This window comes from Aspergillus costaricaensis, assembly GCF_003184835.1.
Source record: "Aspergillus costaricaensis CBS 115574 unplaced genomic scaffold BO79scaffold_13, whole genome shotgun sequence".
NCBI lineage: Eukaryota > Fungi > Ascomycota > Eurotiomycetes > Eurotiales > Aspergillaceae > Aspergillus > Aspergillus costaricensis.
The window spans coordinates 558,421-574,304 of NW_020291813.1; the positions used below are offsets into that span (position 1 = coordinate 558,421).

The window sequence follows — 15,884 nt, forward strand, 5'->3', positions numbered from 1 at the left end:
TTGACCATAGACCCGGTAATAGACACTATCCCAGGGCTGGCCGCCGCATAGTATCCGTCCCCTGTCCACCGTGGCCGAGGACTGCTAGCTGAGCATGATATTTCCGACATGCCTATCATATTTCGGGATAACCATGGTGACAACCTGAGTCACTACGCACTGCTATTTCACCTGGTCTCCTACTAGTTTTCGGGGTTGGCCCGGGAGCTTATAGCTTCTTCCCTTGGTTAAGATAGACCAACTAGTATGTGTACATTTTTCAGTACGTTGTCAAATTTGCGTATCGCATGGTGTGGTTCGAACCACTACTTATCGATCTCCTTATTTGATATCACCCTTTGGAATTGATCGATTCCTTTCTCATTCATCTTGCGGTGTCATGGAACAAAAAGATTACTATGATTTCAAGATCATCTTTCATTCGGTTGTATTGTCGGGGATCACGTGAGTAGTGTGATGACTAGGTGCATTGTTATACCAACCCGGCCATACTAGAGCCGTTGATCTCCATTCGTATATATTCCCACACGGTAACTATCCGCACTCGTGCTCTATATGATATTGTGGACTTGAACTATCTTGAACATTGGCCATGAACTTCGATTCATAGTATAACCCGTATGTGCCAAGCGTAAACAAAATAAAATCCGGTTGTGTTGGAACACACCATTCCTGTTAGTAAGACCATGCATCTCACTCCAATGCAATGCAACCATACAAAAAGAATTGCAATGCGACCCGCTACCCAAACCAAGCTGCAATGTGCATTGCAAGATTGCAAAAAGATGGTCCCAGAGGGGCTCGAACCCTCGACTTTGACGTTATTAGCGTCACGCTCTAACCAACTGAGCTATGGGACCCGGTTGTTGTGTCGTCGGCTCATGTGGGACTACATGAGCCATGCAGGGTTTTGCATATGACAGAGTGGAGTAAAATGTATGTTTTGGGTAGCATGAAAGGAGGCATGTTGGGCTATTGAGCTGCTTAACCACTTTCTGGTCAAATACCCCTGGATGACTCGCCATGGGAGGAGCATAGTAATTAATGGCTAAGCTCAAGGTCTATTGGTCTTTTGTTAGCTTTCACTGTGTGATGGCGCTAGTCATCTGTTAAACGGTCTCCGCTGACGGAAATATTATCCGATTGTTCATGCTGACCGACTGGGCAGAATTGACCAAGATGGTTGCCTACTTAGGTTTATCAGCTCGAATAGACCAAGAAAGTCTAGGCCTAAGGACGAGTCAAATAGTATTAGCCAACTTTGACTTTGCTACAGAGCCTGCAGCCACCCACACATGAAGCCGCACAATATACAGGGTGAAAGGCACCAAGCATATAGGCCCATGACATAAGGCGTGACGCAACATCTCTAATATCCCCATTGGTATCTGTTCTCCTATGGCCACTACAATCCCTCATTTGCAGGGTAGCGGGCGGCCGAATAACATGAACAATGTCCTATGCCGCTATAAAAAGGACCGGCTGTAAAGTTACCATTTCAGCTATATCGCTAAAACCAATTGAGTAGAAAGCTCTACCCTTGGCTTATGTTCATTAAAGCCGAGCGGGTAGATATCAACTGGGTCCCATAGCTCAGTTGGTTAGAGCGTGACGCTAATAACGTCAAAGTCGAGGGTTCGAGCCCCTCTGGGACCATCTTTTTGCCCTTCTTCGGTCCTATCGCTACGACGAGTAAGTAGAGTGGGTGACCGAAGGTGCGATTGGTTTCTTTTTTTTATTCAATTGCGCTTCAGTTGGTTGAACTTGACCGACGGCATTTTGCAGCATCCGTGGTGGGCTCTGGATCAATGCCTGGCGTGTTTTCTTAACGAATGGCTAGATAGTGTATTGCATGTGTAGCCACGGAAAACAAGTACACCCAAGTGGTTGAAAAATATATTTGATTGCAGTCCTCGATCTATATCCCGATGCCGGTACTAGGCTAGAGCGTCATGTCATGCCTCTCTAATCACAACAGTACAGCCAATGGCACCGAGTCAGCTATAAATGCAAACTCAAGATATTCTGTCCAGCAGATTGAATTCCTAACCTATGAATAGCGAAGAACGACTACCACCATTCAAATCCCTGCCTACCCCATTCTAAAGACCATTCGCAGGGATCATAGAACCGGGTATATACACCACCACTTCATACAACCTTACCTACCACCTCACACATGTATCATCTCATTTCTTCCCATTTCCCACCAACCGCCTCTCCTCCAACCACAACACCGGCCAGAACAGCACCACCCCAAACACACAAAAAACCGTCGCCAGCAACTGCCAAATAGTAACCAGCAACCCCCCGCCCCACGGTGCCACAAATTTGACAAACTCCGATGTCTGATAAAAGTCCTCCTGCTGCTTGATATAGTACCGTTTGCCGGACCCTGTCCGCGGCGTACGATTATCTTCGCTGTCCGTGGTGAGATCCAAGACCGTGGTCAGATGTACATGGGCGTGATGGAAGGGAATGGCCCAGATGGAGAAAAGCTGGGACATCTGGAGGTAGAGCTTTTGGTTGGGTTTGTCGTATGCTATGTTAAATACGAATTATTAGCTACTCGTCAATAAGAGGGGTTGAGGATGATAAGATATGAATACCCACCTACGGAATGCACCTCCAGCTCAATCCGCGGCGACATGATCTTGTACCATTGGTAGATCCTCTCGATGAACCAGCGACTCCCAGAGTAGGGCCAGACGCGACAGAAGGGGTGGATGAAGGCTGCGCTGGGAGTGAAGTATTTCTGGATTGTGCGTTGTTGGTCATCTGGGGGAGCTTGCGTGAGGTGGTGGATTATAGGTGTGATTTCAGATGCTGTGATATTTTCATCTAGATCAGTCTCACTGGGTGATGGTGGTGAGGTGGTACAGATACGGGACCATGTGGATGGGAGATACGGACGCACCTGGGTCTTCCATTTTGTGACTGTTCCTGGCGGAGATGGTTCGGAGGAATGGGTTGATGGAATTGATAGAATTGATAGACAATTGTCATAAAAATATTTACAGTAGATAGAGGCAAATGAAGGGAATTGGAGGGGAAAGCTGGGAATAGTTATTTAGTTGAGTTGGGATGATGTCATGGATGCGGGCGTCGCAAAGGCCGGATGCGACGGGTTGCTTTTCTGGTTTCAAGATCGGCCAACCAGCGAGATGTGCCTGGTGCCTGTTGGTAAGGTTCTGCTCCTACAATAGATAAATAATTGCATCACTGTGAAAAGATGTGAAAGTGAAATTAACTTTTCTGGTATCGCAAATCACTCTGGCTATCAAAGCATCCAGTGCAGACGGGCTACTTTATGCTCAGCGATCAGCCCAGGTTGTTCACGTCCAAACAATCCAGTGTGTATAGAGCGCTTAGAAGAAAGGAATATAAATGATGCATCGTAAAAGTGAGAAAAGTATGTATACAAGTCGATCACCGCTTCCAGCTGTCCACCTTCTTGCGCCGCTTCTCGAAGATCTGTCCCACTCCCATCCCATCGTCGCGCTGTCCATCTTCATTCTTGCGCTTCCGACTCCGATCCAGCGCTGAGCCGCTTCCCTGGGCTCTCCGAGTGAGCTTCGTGATCCGGTCGGCTCCCTCAGTAAGACCACGCCATTCCTCCCCACCAAAGGTGCCTCGCGGGCCCTCGGCACGCAGACGTTTGGCCCGATCCTTCTTGCTCTCCTTCGCCAGACGCACGAAGTTGGTTTCTTCGTATCTCGTCCGCTCAGCCTCACGCTCGCGATCCTTCTTAGACTTCGTCTGTCGTCCACCGCGTACGATCGTACTTCCGATACTGGGCTCGGCCATAGGTGCGGATGACATCTCGGCGCTAACGAACTCATCAATGACATTGGACCGGCGTTGCGGGCGCTCCCTGCGCTCCCGGGTTTCGGTAGTCGGTAGGGCTGTGGGCATAATGCGAGGTGGTCGGTAGATGCCGTCGCTTGTAGCTCTCGCGGCCGCCTTATCCTGCTTGGCCTCAGGCTCAACCTTCTTGGAGAAGGCAGATACGTTAGGCCGGAACGCCATCTCATCTATATCCTCCTCCTCATCCTCATCCTCCTCGTCCTCCTCACTGTCTCCCTCGCTGTCGCTGCTACCTTCGTCGGAGCCAGACTCTTCGTCGCGAGCGGACTTTTTAGCCTTCTTGCTCTTCTTGGGGGCTGTGGCTCCGCGCTCAGCCCGCTCCGCATCCTCAGCGGCCTTAATAACCTTGTCGACCTGGTATTTCAGCCGTCCTTCCAAAGGTCGGACACCGCGATCCAGATAGACACGTAGTTCAACGAGCTTCTTCACAATATCGTCCGGGAGCGAGTCGTTCTTTTCGGCGTCCTTGTCGGTGGATGACTTGAGACCCCTCAGCTGGAATATTACCAAGAATACGAGGTTCTGCATGTAGGAGAGGAGGAGATCGGACTTGGTGTCAAGTAGCGAGATGCCATCTTGCGGCGGTTCGATCGAGACATCTGAGGGCGCATCCCGCTTCGTCTTGGGGAGCGATGATCCGGTGCTGTTAAGACACGTGGTGAGGGTCTCAAGCAGGGCTGAGATATTCTGCGAGCCAGAAGGCTCTGACTGGGATACGGCCGCCGCCATTGTGTGCTGTGCTGTCTCTGACTGTCTGTTGAGTTGTCCGTCGCCGAGATCGAGAGGGAAATTTTTAGAGACCGCTTATCGGCACGTGTCGATAGGCATCAGCTTAGTCAGACATACGAAGTTCACGTGCGCCCAAGTGCGCGAGCTGGCCTCAATGCATCCGGGCAAGGCGTTCTTCTCTCAGCGAAGAGCCCGGTTTCGGTTCAATTCCTCGTTGAGAATTCCTGGTCTCCATCTCAAGTAGGTGGTTACTACCCGGACCACCCCCAACCCATGCGAGCTTGAAAATCGCTTGTGGCGTGGAAACTGTAGCCTGTATGTATGCCACTTGAAGCTTGGGTCCAGCCGAACCCCAGGGACATCCGCCAGCGACCGACAAGAACTAACTAATACCGCGCTGGAATAGAGATACCCACCATGTGGTTCAACAAACGATCCTCGCCCATCGCCGCCCTCCTCCTCACTGCCCCTTCATTATCCGCCGCTTTCTATCTTCCCGGAGTTGCGCCTACATCCTACGATGAAGGCCAATCGGTACCACTCTATGTCAACCATCTTACGCCCGGCCTAGCGCAGCAGGATGAACAGCTCCATTCCGTCTTCTCCTATGACTACTACCACCCGGCCTTCCATTTCTGTGCTCCCCAAGAAGGTCCTAAGGATGTTCGAGAGTCGCTGGGAAGCATCCTGTTTGGAGACCGCATCCAGACGTCGCCGTTCGAGCTGCACATGGGCAAGAACGAGACCTGCAAGGCTGTCTGCGGCCCGGCCTCGTTTGATGCCCGCAGCGCCAAGTTCGTCAACCGCCGAATTCAACAAGGATACAACATCAACTGGCTGGTAGATGGGCTTCCTGGGGCGCAGATTAACATGGAGGCCGTGACGCAGACCAAGTTTTACAGCCCCGGGTTCGCTCTGGGATCGATCAACGACGAGGGACAGCCGGTCTTGAACAACCACTTCGAAATCCTCATCGAGTATCACCGTGTCGGCTATGGAAACCAGGACAAGTACCGTGTTGTTGGCGTGCTCGTGCAGCCGGAGTCCCGGCGCAACTCCATGGTCTCGGAGGACGGTACCGCCCAGTGTGATGGCGACGGTGTCGGCATCACCTTGAACGAGGAGGGCGAGACTGCGGTTACATGGACTTACAGTGTGTACTGGCGTGAGTCGCCCACCGCATGGGCCACTCGTTGGGACAAATACCTTCATGTCTACGACCCGAAGATTCACTGGTTCTCTTTGATCAACTCGGCTGTGTTCGTGGTCTTCCTGGTCGCGATGGTGAGCATGATCTTGGTAAGGGCTCTGAAGAAGGACATTGCCCGGTACAACCGTCTGGACATGATCAACCTAGACGACTTCGACAGCACGTCCGCGGCGGTGGAGGACGGTATCCAGGAGGATTCCGGATGGAAGTTGGTGCACGGAGACGTGTTCCGGTGCCCCAAGTCCCCGCTGCTTCTGAGTGTGCTTGTCGGTAATGGAGCTCAGCTGTTCATGATGACAGGCGTGACTGTTGGTAGGTCAAATTTTTGCAAATCAAACAGTCCTCTTGCTAATGGCTATAGTTTTCGCCCTCTTTGGTCTGCTCTCCCCCGCGAACCGTGGCTTTTTGGCCACTGCAATCCTTCTGATCTATACGCTTTTCGGCTTCATTGGCGGCTACGTATCGGCCCGAGTCTACAAATCGCTTGGCGGCGATGCCTGGAAACGCAACATTATCATGACCCCAGTGCTGGTTCCCGCGCTCATCTTTGGCGTGTTCTTCCTTCTGAACCTGTTCGTTTGGGCCAAGGGATCGAGTGGTGCCGTGCCCTTTGGCACTATGCTTGCCCTGGTCCTGATCTGGTTCGTGATCAGCGTGCCGCTAAGTGTTGCGGGAAGCTGGCTGGGATTCAAGCAACGTGTAAGTCGCCTACTCCGAATCTCCATGACGGTTGCTAATTGCTTGTAGGCTATTGAAGGTCCCACCAAGACCAACCAGATCCCCCGCCAGGTCCCTCCGATGACGGGTACGCTGCGTACTGTTCCCTCTCTGCTGTTGACCGGTATCCTCCCCTTCGGGGCGATCTTCGTGGAGCTCTACTTTATCATGACCTCGCTGTGGACGAACAAGATCTACTACATGTTTGGCTTCCTGTTCCTCTGCTACGGGTTGATGGTTATCACATCTGCTGCCACGACCGTTCTTCTGGTGTACTTCTTGCTGTGCGCCGAAAACTACCGGTGGCACTGGCGGGCGTTTGCCGGCGCAGGAATGACCGGCGGGTACGTCTTCTTGAACGCAATTCTGTTCTGGATCACCCGGGTCAGCTTCGGTGGTTTCACCGGCGCGGTGTTGTATGTCGGCTACTCCGCTCTCCTCGGATTTATTGTCTTCATCTTGACTGGTAAGGACCCTTGCGACCTTCCCGAAAAGACTCACTCCACTGACCCTGTGACTAGGATCCATTGGGTTTTTCGCCAGCTGGGCGTTCGTGCAGCGTATCTACGGCTCCATCAAGGTCGACTAAGCCGTTTGAAACTTCTAACATGAGCGATCGCTCGTCGCGGCGCGGCCCGCCCCCAGAGTCGTAGAAATGCCGAAATCTCCTCCGGTACAGTCGCAGGAGGGAACTCCGCACCGACTCAGCACGCGCGGTGACCGCGAGGACGCGTCACGCAACTGTGCTTTTCCGATATATACATCGTAAAATTCGCTTTGATGCGTTCTGGATGGTGCTGGGCTAGGATATCCCCTGTATAGCTGTGTTTGAAATTCGCATCTTTTGGTTTTGGTTCTTTGCTTCACTCGCGCTTGTAATGGTTATGATGTGTACATAGAGAAGTCGGAAAGTCTGGACGCGGGTGTTCGGCAGGCGACGCCCGTTGGCAGAATTAGAAATGATGGACGCGCATGATTGAATGTACGATATGGACCGCGCATAGTACGGATGCAGGAATTAAGAGTGAAAGTAGATCGGAGCAGATAGCCTCGACCGCTCTAGGCCGACGTAGAAGAAGGTCGAAGAAGCAGGGGGACGGGAAGGCGGAGGGGAACAATTGGTGGATGAGCGAGTAGGAGCCGTGGATCTCAAACCGCTTACGCTTCAAACCTCGTCACAAAGTGAAGCCGCCAAGCCGCCGTGTTCTGGACCCGCGGCTCTTCCAGTTCCAGCATCCCCGACTCTTTCTCCTGCCCATCGCCACGAAGCCTTTCTTTCCTCTCCGTTTTTCCGCTGTCTCAGCTTTTGATCTGCACTTTTCCCCCTCCGACCTAGCATTCAGTTTCAATACTACCTACCCTACCTTGTCAGCCGTGCTGGTACAATCCGATCGACCGCCCTTTCTTCTGCCCCTCGGCCAAGCAGCGCACGCTCTTATCAATCCAACCCAAACTTTCCTCTACCCCGCGCCTTCCGAGAGACCCTGTTTCATCGCGCGTTCTCACCCGTGATACATCGATCCCAGCGATTTTTTCCTCTTTACCAAGACATTCCACATTCGACCCGAGCGCTTGGAGCGTGTGTGTGATCTGAAGATGGGCAAGTCGTAAGTGCTGCGCTTTTCCGATCGCTCCGCATGAGTCTAGCCAGGAACAACAAGGGAACCCCCTCGGGCAGGACAACGGACACCCATGGATGGTCGCACTCTAGCAACAATGACTGCGCTGCGGAGTAATACAGATCCTGATGGGAGTTGTCTGATGCTTGTCCATATTTCCTCGCTGGCGCCCTACTTTTATCCCCTTAGAATTCACCCCTGCTACCCCGGACCTCGTGTGCCCCGCTTGTCCGCATCAAACTAATTTATTCACCGGTCTTTCAGACAGTCGAAGTTGTCCCCCTCCCAGCTGGAAGAACTCCAAAAGGCCACGCATTTCGACAAGAAGGAACTTCAACAATGGTATAAAGGTGTGTGACAGATATATCATGGGTTTGCGACCGGTTTCCCCCGGCCAATTTCCTCTCCCCGTTGTAGAAGCAGCCGCTGACGAATCGCTGCGGGGCAGGATTCTTGAAGGACTGTCCGTCGGGGACACTCACCAAGGAGGAATTCCAGAAAATTTACCGGCAGTTTTTCCCTTTTGGCGACCCGTCGTCATTCGCAAATTATGTGTTCCGCGTGTTCGACTCGGATAACAGCGGCATGATCGATTTCAAAGAGTTCATCTGCGCCTTGTCGGTCACGTCGCGCGGCAAGATGGAGGACAAGCTGGACTGGGCCTTCCAATTGTATGACATCGATGGTGATGGCAAGATCACGTATGACGAAATGTTGGCGATCGTTGAGGCGATCTACAAGATGGTAAGTGCTACGCGCCTAGTCGCCGTTCCATATTTTGGCCCCCACGCCGGCTGACCCCCCCCCTTCTCTGCACTACAGGTGGGCTCGATGGTCAAATTGCCCGAAGACGAGGACACGCCGGAGAAGCGGGTGCGCAAGATCTTCCGCATGATGGACAAGGATGAAAACGGCAGTCTCGACATGGAGGAGTTCAAGGAGGGCAGCAAGCGGGACGAGACTATTGTCAGCGCGCTGTCGTTGTACGATGGGTTGGTGTAGGGATAGATCGGCCAACGACTACAACAACACTATCACTTGCTGCTGTCTAGTTGGGTGGGCCGGTCGCATTATGCCCATGGTTGCTTCTGCGCTTCCTTGATATGTCTTGGATGGTGAAACTCTCCTCCTGGTGAATTGGCGCTAACTGTTGACATGCTTTATCTGTTTTCGCTTCTTTTCATCCATATTTGTGACTTGGCTGCTTCTTGTTTTCTTTTCTTTTTTTTGTCGTTTGCTCATTCTTCAGGATTCCCACATTACTGCTCGTATTGACATGATAAAATGCGTCCAAGCTTGGAATCCACCGCCACGCCTTGGCATTACCGAAATGCCGGTAGTTGGTCGGCTGCTCATGGCGGCATCCGGTTGATCGTCCGTCTACATCTTTACTTCTTGCTGGAGCCGGAACTATGGCCGTTGGAGACCACCCGGGTATGTACAGACGGGTAAGAGGGTGATCAATTCCCGGCCGATGAAAATATTTATGAATGCTTGTATGTACATAGTCGTTTAGCTGTTATTTTGATGATTTTCTGGCACGTTGTTTTTGTAGCGGCGTTACTACCTCGCATGTGTCAAGATTACTATTGCAGTGACTATAGACAGATACAGACAGCTCATTCATCGAATAGCGGTTGCGTTGACCAGGATTTTGTATCTGATTTACTATGCTCATTCAAAGGATTACACATCGCATCTTCTTTACCAATACCTCCCAGCAACTTAGTACTAGTGAGTAACTACTTCTGACTACTAACTAAAAGCATCCACATCACCCGGGATTTGATTCGGTGATACATAGTACTAGTAGGCAGCCAGCAACCAACCAAAATAAACAAGCAATATACTGAATAAATCATTTAACCTCCAAATTAAGTAAATATACTTAGTAGTTTCTTCATTTTAATTTTAAAAAAGCCGGACTCCTCCCGAGAACCGGGATCTGTCCCCCATAAGTGAGTATTAATTTGCTTTTTTTTTTTCTTTCCCCCTTTCCCTTATCATCCCAGTGACGAATGATGGATTCTTCATCTGCACGATCATCACGCATCACGGACCGGATGGACTACATTGGGCACCGTGCATGATGGAGCTCTTTCTTTTCTTGTCTTTTTTATTTTTATTTCTTTCCTTTTCTATCTTACCATACATCCGTGTCATGATGATCATCCCACATAAAACAAGTATAATAGGATGGTTCTATTGTTCCTGCGAGTTATTAGTACTTACTAACTTCCTGGTTCTAGTATCCGCCAATTATAAAGACGGCCAGGAACGGGTGTGCTTTTCCGATTTTAACCGGGCTAGGATCTAGACGTGGATGGAATTTTGAACTGAGTTTTTTTTTTTGAATTATTCCTTGTGTGCGGTCGGGAGGGGGAAGTTTATCGCTATGCGGGTTATGCTTTGCTTGGTTTGTATAAGGTTTGAGTATTGTGTGGGTTTGGATGGATGGCACATGGGATGGGGTTCGTGTGGGGGAGAGTTGGTGAATCTTCTTCTTCATTCTTCTTTGTGATGGATGGATGGATGGATGGATGGATGGATGGATATTTTGCAGGTGGTGAGTAGTAGTAGCTGTTGAGTAACACCAGTATAATGATCCTCCTTGGGACAAGTAGCAGTCAAGTGAGAAAGAAAAGAGAGACAGGATGAGATGATGGATCGCCTCCCGGTGTCGATCCGGACAGGCAGCGGGCCAATCAGTTGGAATCACCCGGACAAACTCGAGGCCATCCGTCAATCCTGGAGAGAGTTGAAGGCCGTCCCTCTGGTCCATGAATTTCCTCGCAACCAATTGAGTCCAGACTCTTTCGCCCAGCCCTGCCGATGCGTGCTCCACCTCCAAATCCACCATCCATCCATCCCCATCCATTCATTCATCGCCATCCTTTCCCTTCTCCTCCTCCTCCTCCCAATTATTGCCTTTTCCCCGTTCCTTTCTCCCCTTCTCCCTCTCTCTCCCTCTCCCACACAACCCCTCGCTTTCTCTCACGATTCACTCCCCTCTCATTTTCACGCTACTCTCACTCGTATTCAAATCATCCTCTCTCTATTCTCCTTCCACTTTGCCTCCTTTCTTCCCCCCTTTTTATCTCACGTCGCTCGATCTCCCTCACTCCCTCCCCCACGCGCACCCCCCCCTGCGTCCTTGCCTCACATCTTCTCCATGCCTTGGCTGCCAGATCGCACCGGTCTGGCTGGGGCTGTTGATCTATCTTCAGCATGGTCCGAGTGCCACGCGGTTGTCGGGCCTGCGCTGACGCCCATCTTCAGGTGCGTGTGTGAGTGATACGAATCATAATCGAATCACTGCTGGTTCCGTGTTGGTCGTTGGCTTCATTTCATTGTTTGCTGTCCTCCCCCAAGCATCGGGCCGCCCATCCTGGCGTCTACTAGTCGCCATTCCTCTCCTTGTGCTCGACCCCTGAACCCTGTGTTGCACAGATGTTGGCTGCTGCTTCTTTGTCTGTTGCTGCATGCTTTGCCCCCTAAATCCTGCCCAGATGTCAACTGCCGACATTCCTTTCTGGACCACTCGGTATCCACCAGGCTTCTGCTGTTGCTGCATTTAATTCTCCGGGTGTCTGCCCCTGTGTGTGTGTGAGGTCAGGTTCTAACCGTCAGCTGGCTCTCTTTTTAGTGTGACGGCAAATCTCCCTGTAGCCACTGCAAAACTCGCAATGTACCTTGTCTAAGTCAGACCCGAACCTTCAAATTCCGCAACGAAGTACCTGCACTCCAACAACGTTATCGCACTTCAATCTCACCGACTACTTCCACTACCTCTTCTAATTCCACCTCTACCGCGTCGTCGCAACTTGTCCCCCGCCCGCCCCGCGAGAGGGACCCGCCTTCTCCAGGTTCGGCCCGCGGGCGCGACGTGCGATTCGCCCCGCTGCCGCTGTCAATGGACGAATCCGTCTCGCCGTCTCTGACCGTCACTGCGGTCTCCGCTCAACAAACCCAGATCTTCACTAATTACGTTCTCACTGCCTTCCCTTGCTTCTTCAAATGCACCGAAACTCGCGTGCCCGTCAATTGGGTCGAATATGTCGACCGTCGACGTGGCGCCATGAACTCATGCTTCGACTGGGCCATCCGTGCCTGCACCCTGTCTTATACCGCCTCCCTCTACGATATCCCTGAATTCAATGAAGTCGCGCGCTCCTTTTACACCCGCTCTCTCGGCGGTCTCGCCGGCCTTCTTGCCGACGAGTCGACCGCCAAATCCGACGAAGCCCTCTCCACCGCAATTGTTCTCGCCGTGTTCGAGAAACACCACTGCACCGGCCCAGAGGCGTGGATCCACCACGCCCACGGTATCCGCGCACTACTGAAACTTCGCGGCCCCAAGGCCCATCTCTATGGCTTCGGTCGTGCCATGTACATCGTCTACCGACCGATCCTTGTCTCCGCTGCCCTCATTGAGGGCGAAGCCTGCTTTCTCGAGGAGCCCGAATGGCAATCCCTCAACGAGCAGATCTCCGACGACAACGCCAAGCTTCCCGATTCGTCATTGTATACGGACGTCGTCGACCGGGGCCTGCGCGAGATTATAAAGATCCCCGGTTACGTCAAACGCGTCCGCGATCTACTCTCCCTGCCCTTGACCAAACGGGCTAAGCTCGAACCCCCCTTGCTGCAAAGCGTACAAGCTACCCGCGCTACCCTGCGCGGTATCCACACCGAGTTCGGCGTGTCCATCTCCATGCTCCGTGCCGGCCACAGTCAGCCGCGCGGGTTCATCGGACCACTGCCACAATTCTTCTTTGAGGGCTATTCGGCGCATGTCACGCGGGGCGTGCACGCCGGACTCACAATTCTAAATTACCTCGTCATCATGCTGGACCCGAGCCAGCGTGAAACCCTACAGAAAGAAGCTCGTCTGCTATCCAACCCGCCATCCCCGGAGAGTGTGGTCAGTCCGGCGTCGGAGTACAGCTCCCCGCAGACCCCGTCGAGCTCGCCGGGACATCCCCAGCTCGTTGTGGAGTCGCTCATCACCCCGGACTATAAGCAGGGTCCGACGACGGACTGGATGGATCAGTTGACATCGTCTATGGGAATGGACGGCGTGCGGGTGCGTATTGTTGATTGATTTGTAAATTAGTTCATGTATAGCGCGTTTGGAGTTGTGAATTGTCTTGGCGTGCTTGCATTGAGTTTTGGGATGGCTTGGTTGACGGATATCTAGATACCCATTGATTTGTTTGGCGAAGATGGGACATGATTCTGCTGGATTGGATTGAATTGATGTGTATATGCGAAAAAGTAACGGGTTGGTCTACTGTAACAAACGAATGATTGGTTGCATGGGCCAGATTTTCAGGAGTTGGGTGTATATAACCGAAACACTAGGAATATCAATTCCCGCACAGCTGCAATCTATAATTACTTGTAGATCTATATCAGCGGAGAACAAAACCCGCCTACCATCAAAACAGCGCAACTGCTCACACCCACATGACTCTTTCAATTACCCTTCGGATTTTAAACATCCACCCCCTACCAAGCTATTAAATCAATCCTACGCACAAACCTCCCCAATCTCCCCCTCATACAACTCCAACGTCCTCCATCGCGCGACACTGCCCTTCCCCGTCAACACAAACGGCTTCTCCCTGCTCGCCACAACCACCCTCTCCATCCCCAACCTTACACACTCATGACACCGTCCATTAACCTTTTCGATATACGGCCTCAACGACTTCACAAACTCCCTCCTCTTCCCTTCGTCCTTTACATCCACTCCCTCCACAGCTTCAACCACCAACACCGGCCTATCCCTTCCATGTCCCCCAATCAACGCATTCTTGACCCCCGGATGCGCCACAATCTCCTGCTCCAACAGCGCAGCATTAACCCCGTCCCCGTGCGATAAGTACACGTAGTCATCTACCCTCCCAATAATCTTCCATAGTCCCTTGTGAACCGGGTGTTCTTGCCATAGATCCTTCGTTTCGAAGCGTGTGAGGTCCGGGTATAGTTTGAAGATGGGTTGGAGGGCGCAGATAGCGGAGCGGATGAAGACGAGTTCGTGCAGTTGGGATTCGGTGGTTGAGTCGTGACCGCGAGGTTCGAATACTACGCCTGTGTGCTGCTTGTTGAAGGTTAGGTAGTCCCATGCGTCGCTCTGGTGGGGGTGCAGTTCTGTGAAGTACCCGCCGGATTCGGTGCTGCCGACTCCGGGGATTATGGGGACGTGGGGGAGTAGCAGGGAGGCGGTTTTGGAAGATAAGGGGGCGCCGGCGTAGTGGATGTAGTGGAGGGAATGGAGGGCGGAGAGGCCCTCTGGGGTGAGGGTTAGGGCGTCGATTAGGGACGGGGGGAACATGGCTGTGGTGATGTTGCCGTGCTTGAGGAGGGAGATTATGATTGAGGGTGTCGGTGGGGTTGGGGGCCCGATTACGGCGGTCATGTGGATGAAGGTTGTCATTGAGAGGGAGAGGGCCATGCCTACGAACTGTGGTTTGGGGTTGAGTTAGGGGGCTGAGGTTGTTTATGGGGGATGGGGTATGGGAGCGTACGTGGAGCGAGGGTAGTGGGGTGTAGCAGCGGCGCTGGGCGTAGTGGTGGATTTGGGTCTCGCCGATGTCTGGGAGTGAGGCGACAATGTCTGCTCCGGCCATCATTTCGTGCGTGTAGGTTACTGGTTTGGGGTTTCCTGGGGGTGTAAGTATATTGTATTTATCGTGAGTGGGAAGAGGGGGAGGGAGTTACCTGTTGTGCCTGATGTGTGGAATACTAGCCATGGATCAGCTTTGCCTTCCTCGAATGTCTTGCTGTAGTTGACTGGTTCTGCTTCTGCCTCTTGCATGAAGGCTTCGATGTCTGGCACCGTGACTGTTTGGACATGTGGAGCTGCTTTTAGGATCTCTGCAACAGGCGCTTCCATTGACGACGGTCTCAAGTAGACCGTGCATCCTTTCTTCTTGAGAATGTGCAGCTGCGCTTCGGCTGTGACTAGCGGCGAGGGAAGTACCATCTATGATATGCTCAGAATGAATACTTTTGAATGTCGGGGGATTGTACGTACCACCTTCTGCACCTTCGCCGCTGCCACGGCCAGAATCTGGTATCGAAGATCCTTCGGTCCAGCATAGGCAAAACATTGGAATGGCTCGGACGTCGGAGGCAGGTTCTGCTTCAACCAGTGGGCTGCATGGTTGGCCGCGTTGTTCAGCTCCTTGAAGCTGATGTCGCGAAATCCCTGTGACAGGTCCTGATCATTGATCGGAACGGAAACCCATGCTGGGGTGTTGTTTGCTTTGGCTCTGGCTTCGATTACGGATGTGAGGATGCGCTGGCCGTGCTTGACTCCAGGAAGAGGGAACGGGGATTGGAAAGAAGATGCCATTGAGTATGTGCTGTTATTAGCGTTTGGTGATATTTATCTACAATTGATGAGATACTGATGAAAGAAAAGAATTGGCAGCCTGGAGACATGACTGCGCTTTATATTTCTGAGCTCTCCGCAGCCTTATGGATGAATGAAGCTCCGCTAGCAGGTGTTAGTGCTCCCATTTAGACATCTAGTAAGCACTAAGGCACGCCCCGTCGCTATTAGCATGTCAGCCCAGACAAAAAAAGCTGAGACTCCGGCAAGCCTGTCCAAAATTCATCCGTGTCATCGTCATCAACTTGAACGAAGAGAGCGTAAAAAAGAGGGAGTCAGACTGGATCCATTGTATGACAGGCTTATATAAGCCATGTAGGGATGCGCGGTGACAGCTCCT

The 15,884-nt window shown here is 52.0% G+C and overlaps 6 protein-coding genes and 2 non-coding genes across 8 annotated transcripts; 4 read left to right on the plus strand and 4 right to left on the minus strand.

The window, feature by feature from the left end:
- Positions 1 to 786: 786 nt before the first annotated feature.
- Positions 787 to 860, minus strand: BO79DRAFT_t119. Its single transcript has one exon. It is a non-coding gene; the product is annotated as a tRNA-Ile (tRNA).
- Positions 861 to 1,582: 722 nt separating this feature from the next.
- On the plus strand, positions 1,583 to 1,656 carry BO79DRAFT_t114. Its single transcript has one exon. It is a non-coding gene; the product is annotated as a tRNA-Ile (tRNA).
- Positions 1,657 to 2,025: 369 nt separating this feature from the next.
- On the minus strand, positions 2,026 to 3,014 carry BO79DRAFT_287109 (uncharacterized protein). Its single transcript, XM_025688540.1, has 3 exons — positions 2,918 to 3,014; positions 2,614 to 2,826; positions 2,026 to 2,542 (listed from the first exon to the last, which is right to left on the minus strand). Exons 1-3 carry the CDS (start codon positions 2,928 to 2,930, stop codon positions 2,190 to 2,192), a joined length of 579 nt encoding a protein of 192 aa, XP_025540419.1. The 5' UTR covers positions 2,931 to 3,014; the 3' UTR covers positions 2,026 to 2,189.
- Positions 3,015 to 3,320: 306 nt separating this feature from the next.
- lcp5 (small subunit rRNA maturation protein LCP5) lies at positions 3,321 to 4,611 on the minus strand. The gene has a single exon (XM_025682462.1). The coding sequence runs from the start codon at positions 4,594 to 4,596 to the stop codon at positions 3,430 to 3,432; it is 1,167 nt and encodes a 388-aa protein (XP_025540420.1). The 5' UTR covers positions 4,597 to 4,611; the 3' UTR covers positions 3,321 to 3,429.
- Positions 4,612 to 4,809: 198 nt separating this feature from the next.
- Positions 4,810 to 7,491, plus strand: BO79DRAFT_287111 (transmembrane 9 family protein). The gene is made up of 5 exons (XM_025688541.1): positions 4,810 to 4,911; positions 5,003 to 6,118; positions 6,168 to 6,505; positions 6,554 to 6,989; positions 7,045 to 7,491. The coding sequence occupies exons 2-5, from the start codon at positions 5,014 to 5,016 to the stop codon at positions 7,110 to 7,112; spliced, it is 1,947 nt and encodes a 648-aa protein (XP_025540421.1). The 5' UTR covers positions 4,810 to 4,911; positions 5,003 to 5,013; the 3' UTR covers positions 7,113 to 7,491.
- Positions 7,492 to 7,991: 500 nt separating this feature from the next.
- Positions 7,992 to 9,285, plus strand: BO79DRAFT_11784 (EF-hand domain-containing protein). The gene is made up of 4 exons (XM_025677937.1): positions 7,992 to 8,130; positions 8,407 to 8,492; positions 8,591 to 8,886; positions 8,965 to 9,285. Exons 1-4 carry the CDS (start codon positions 8,120 to 8,122, stop codon positions 9,142 to 9,144), a joined length of 573 nt encoding a protein of 190 aa, XP_025540422.1. The 5' UTR covers positions 7,992 to 8,119; the 3' UTR covers positions 9,145 to 9,285.
- Positions 9,286 to 11,079: 1,794 nt separating this feature from the next.
- BO79DRAFT_208810 (uncharacterized protein) lies at positions 11,080 to 13,441 on the plus strand. The gene is made up of 2 exons (XM_025682463.1): positions 11,080 to 11,421; positions 11,789 to 13,441. Exons 1-2 carry the CDS (start codon positions 11,371 to 11,373, stop codon positions 13,244 to 13,246), a joined length of 1,509 nt encoding a protein of 502 aa, XP_025540423.1. The 5' UTR covers positions 11,080 to 11,370; the 3' UTR covers positions 13,247 to 13,441.
- Positions 13,442 to 13,663: 222 nt separating this feature from the next.
- Positions 13,664 to 15,506, minus strand: BO79DRAFT_287114 (putative AMP-binding enzyme; the record flags this gene model as incomplete). Its single annotated transcript, XM_025688542.1, has 4 exons — positions 13,664 to 14,611; positions 14,676 to 14,812; positions 14,869 to 15,133; positions 15,185 to 15,506. Coding segments are annotated over 4 exons (1,660 nt in total), but the record flags the coding sequence as incomplete, so codon positions are not given.
- Positions 15,507 to 15,884: the final 378 nt, after the last annotated feature.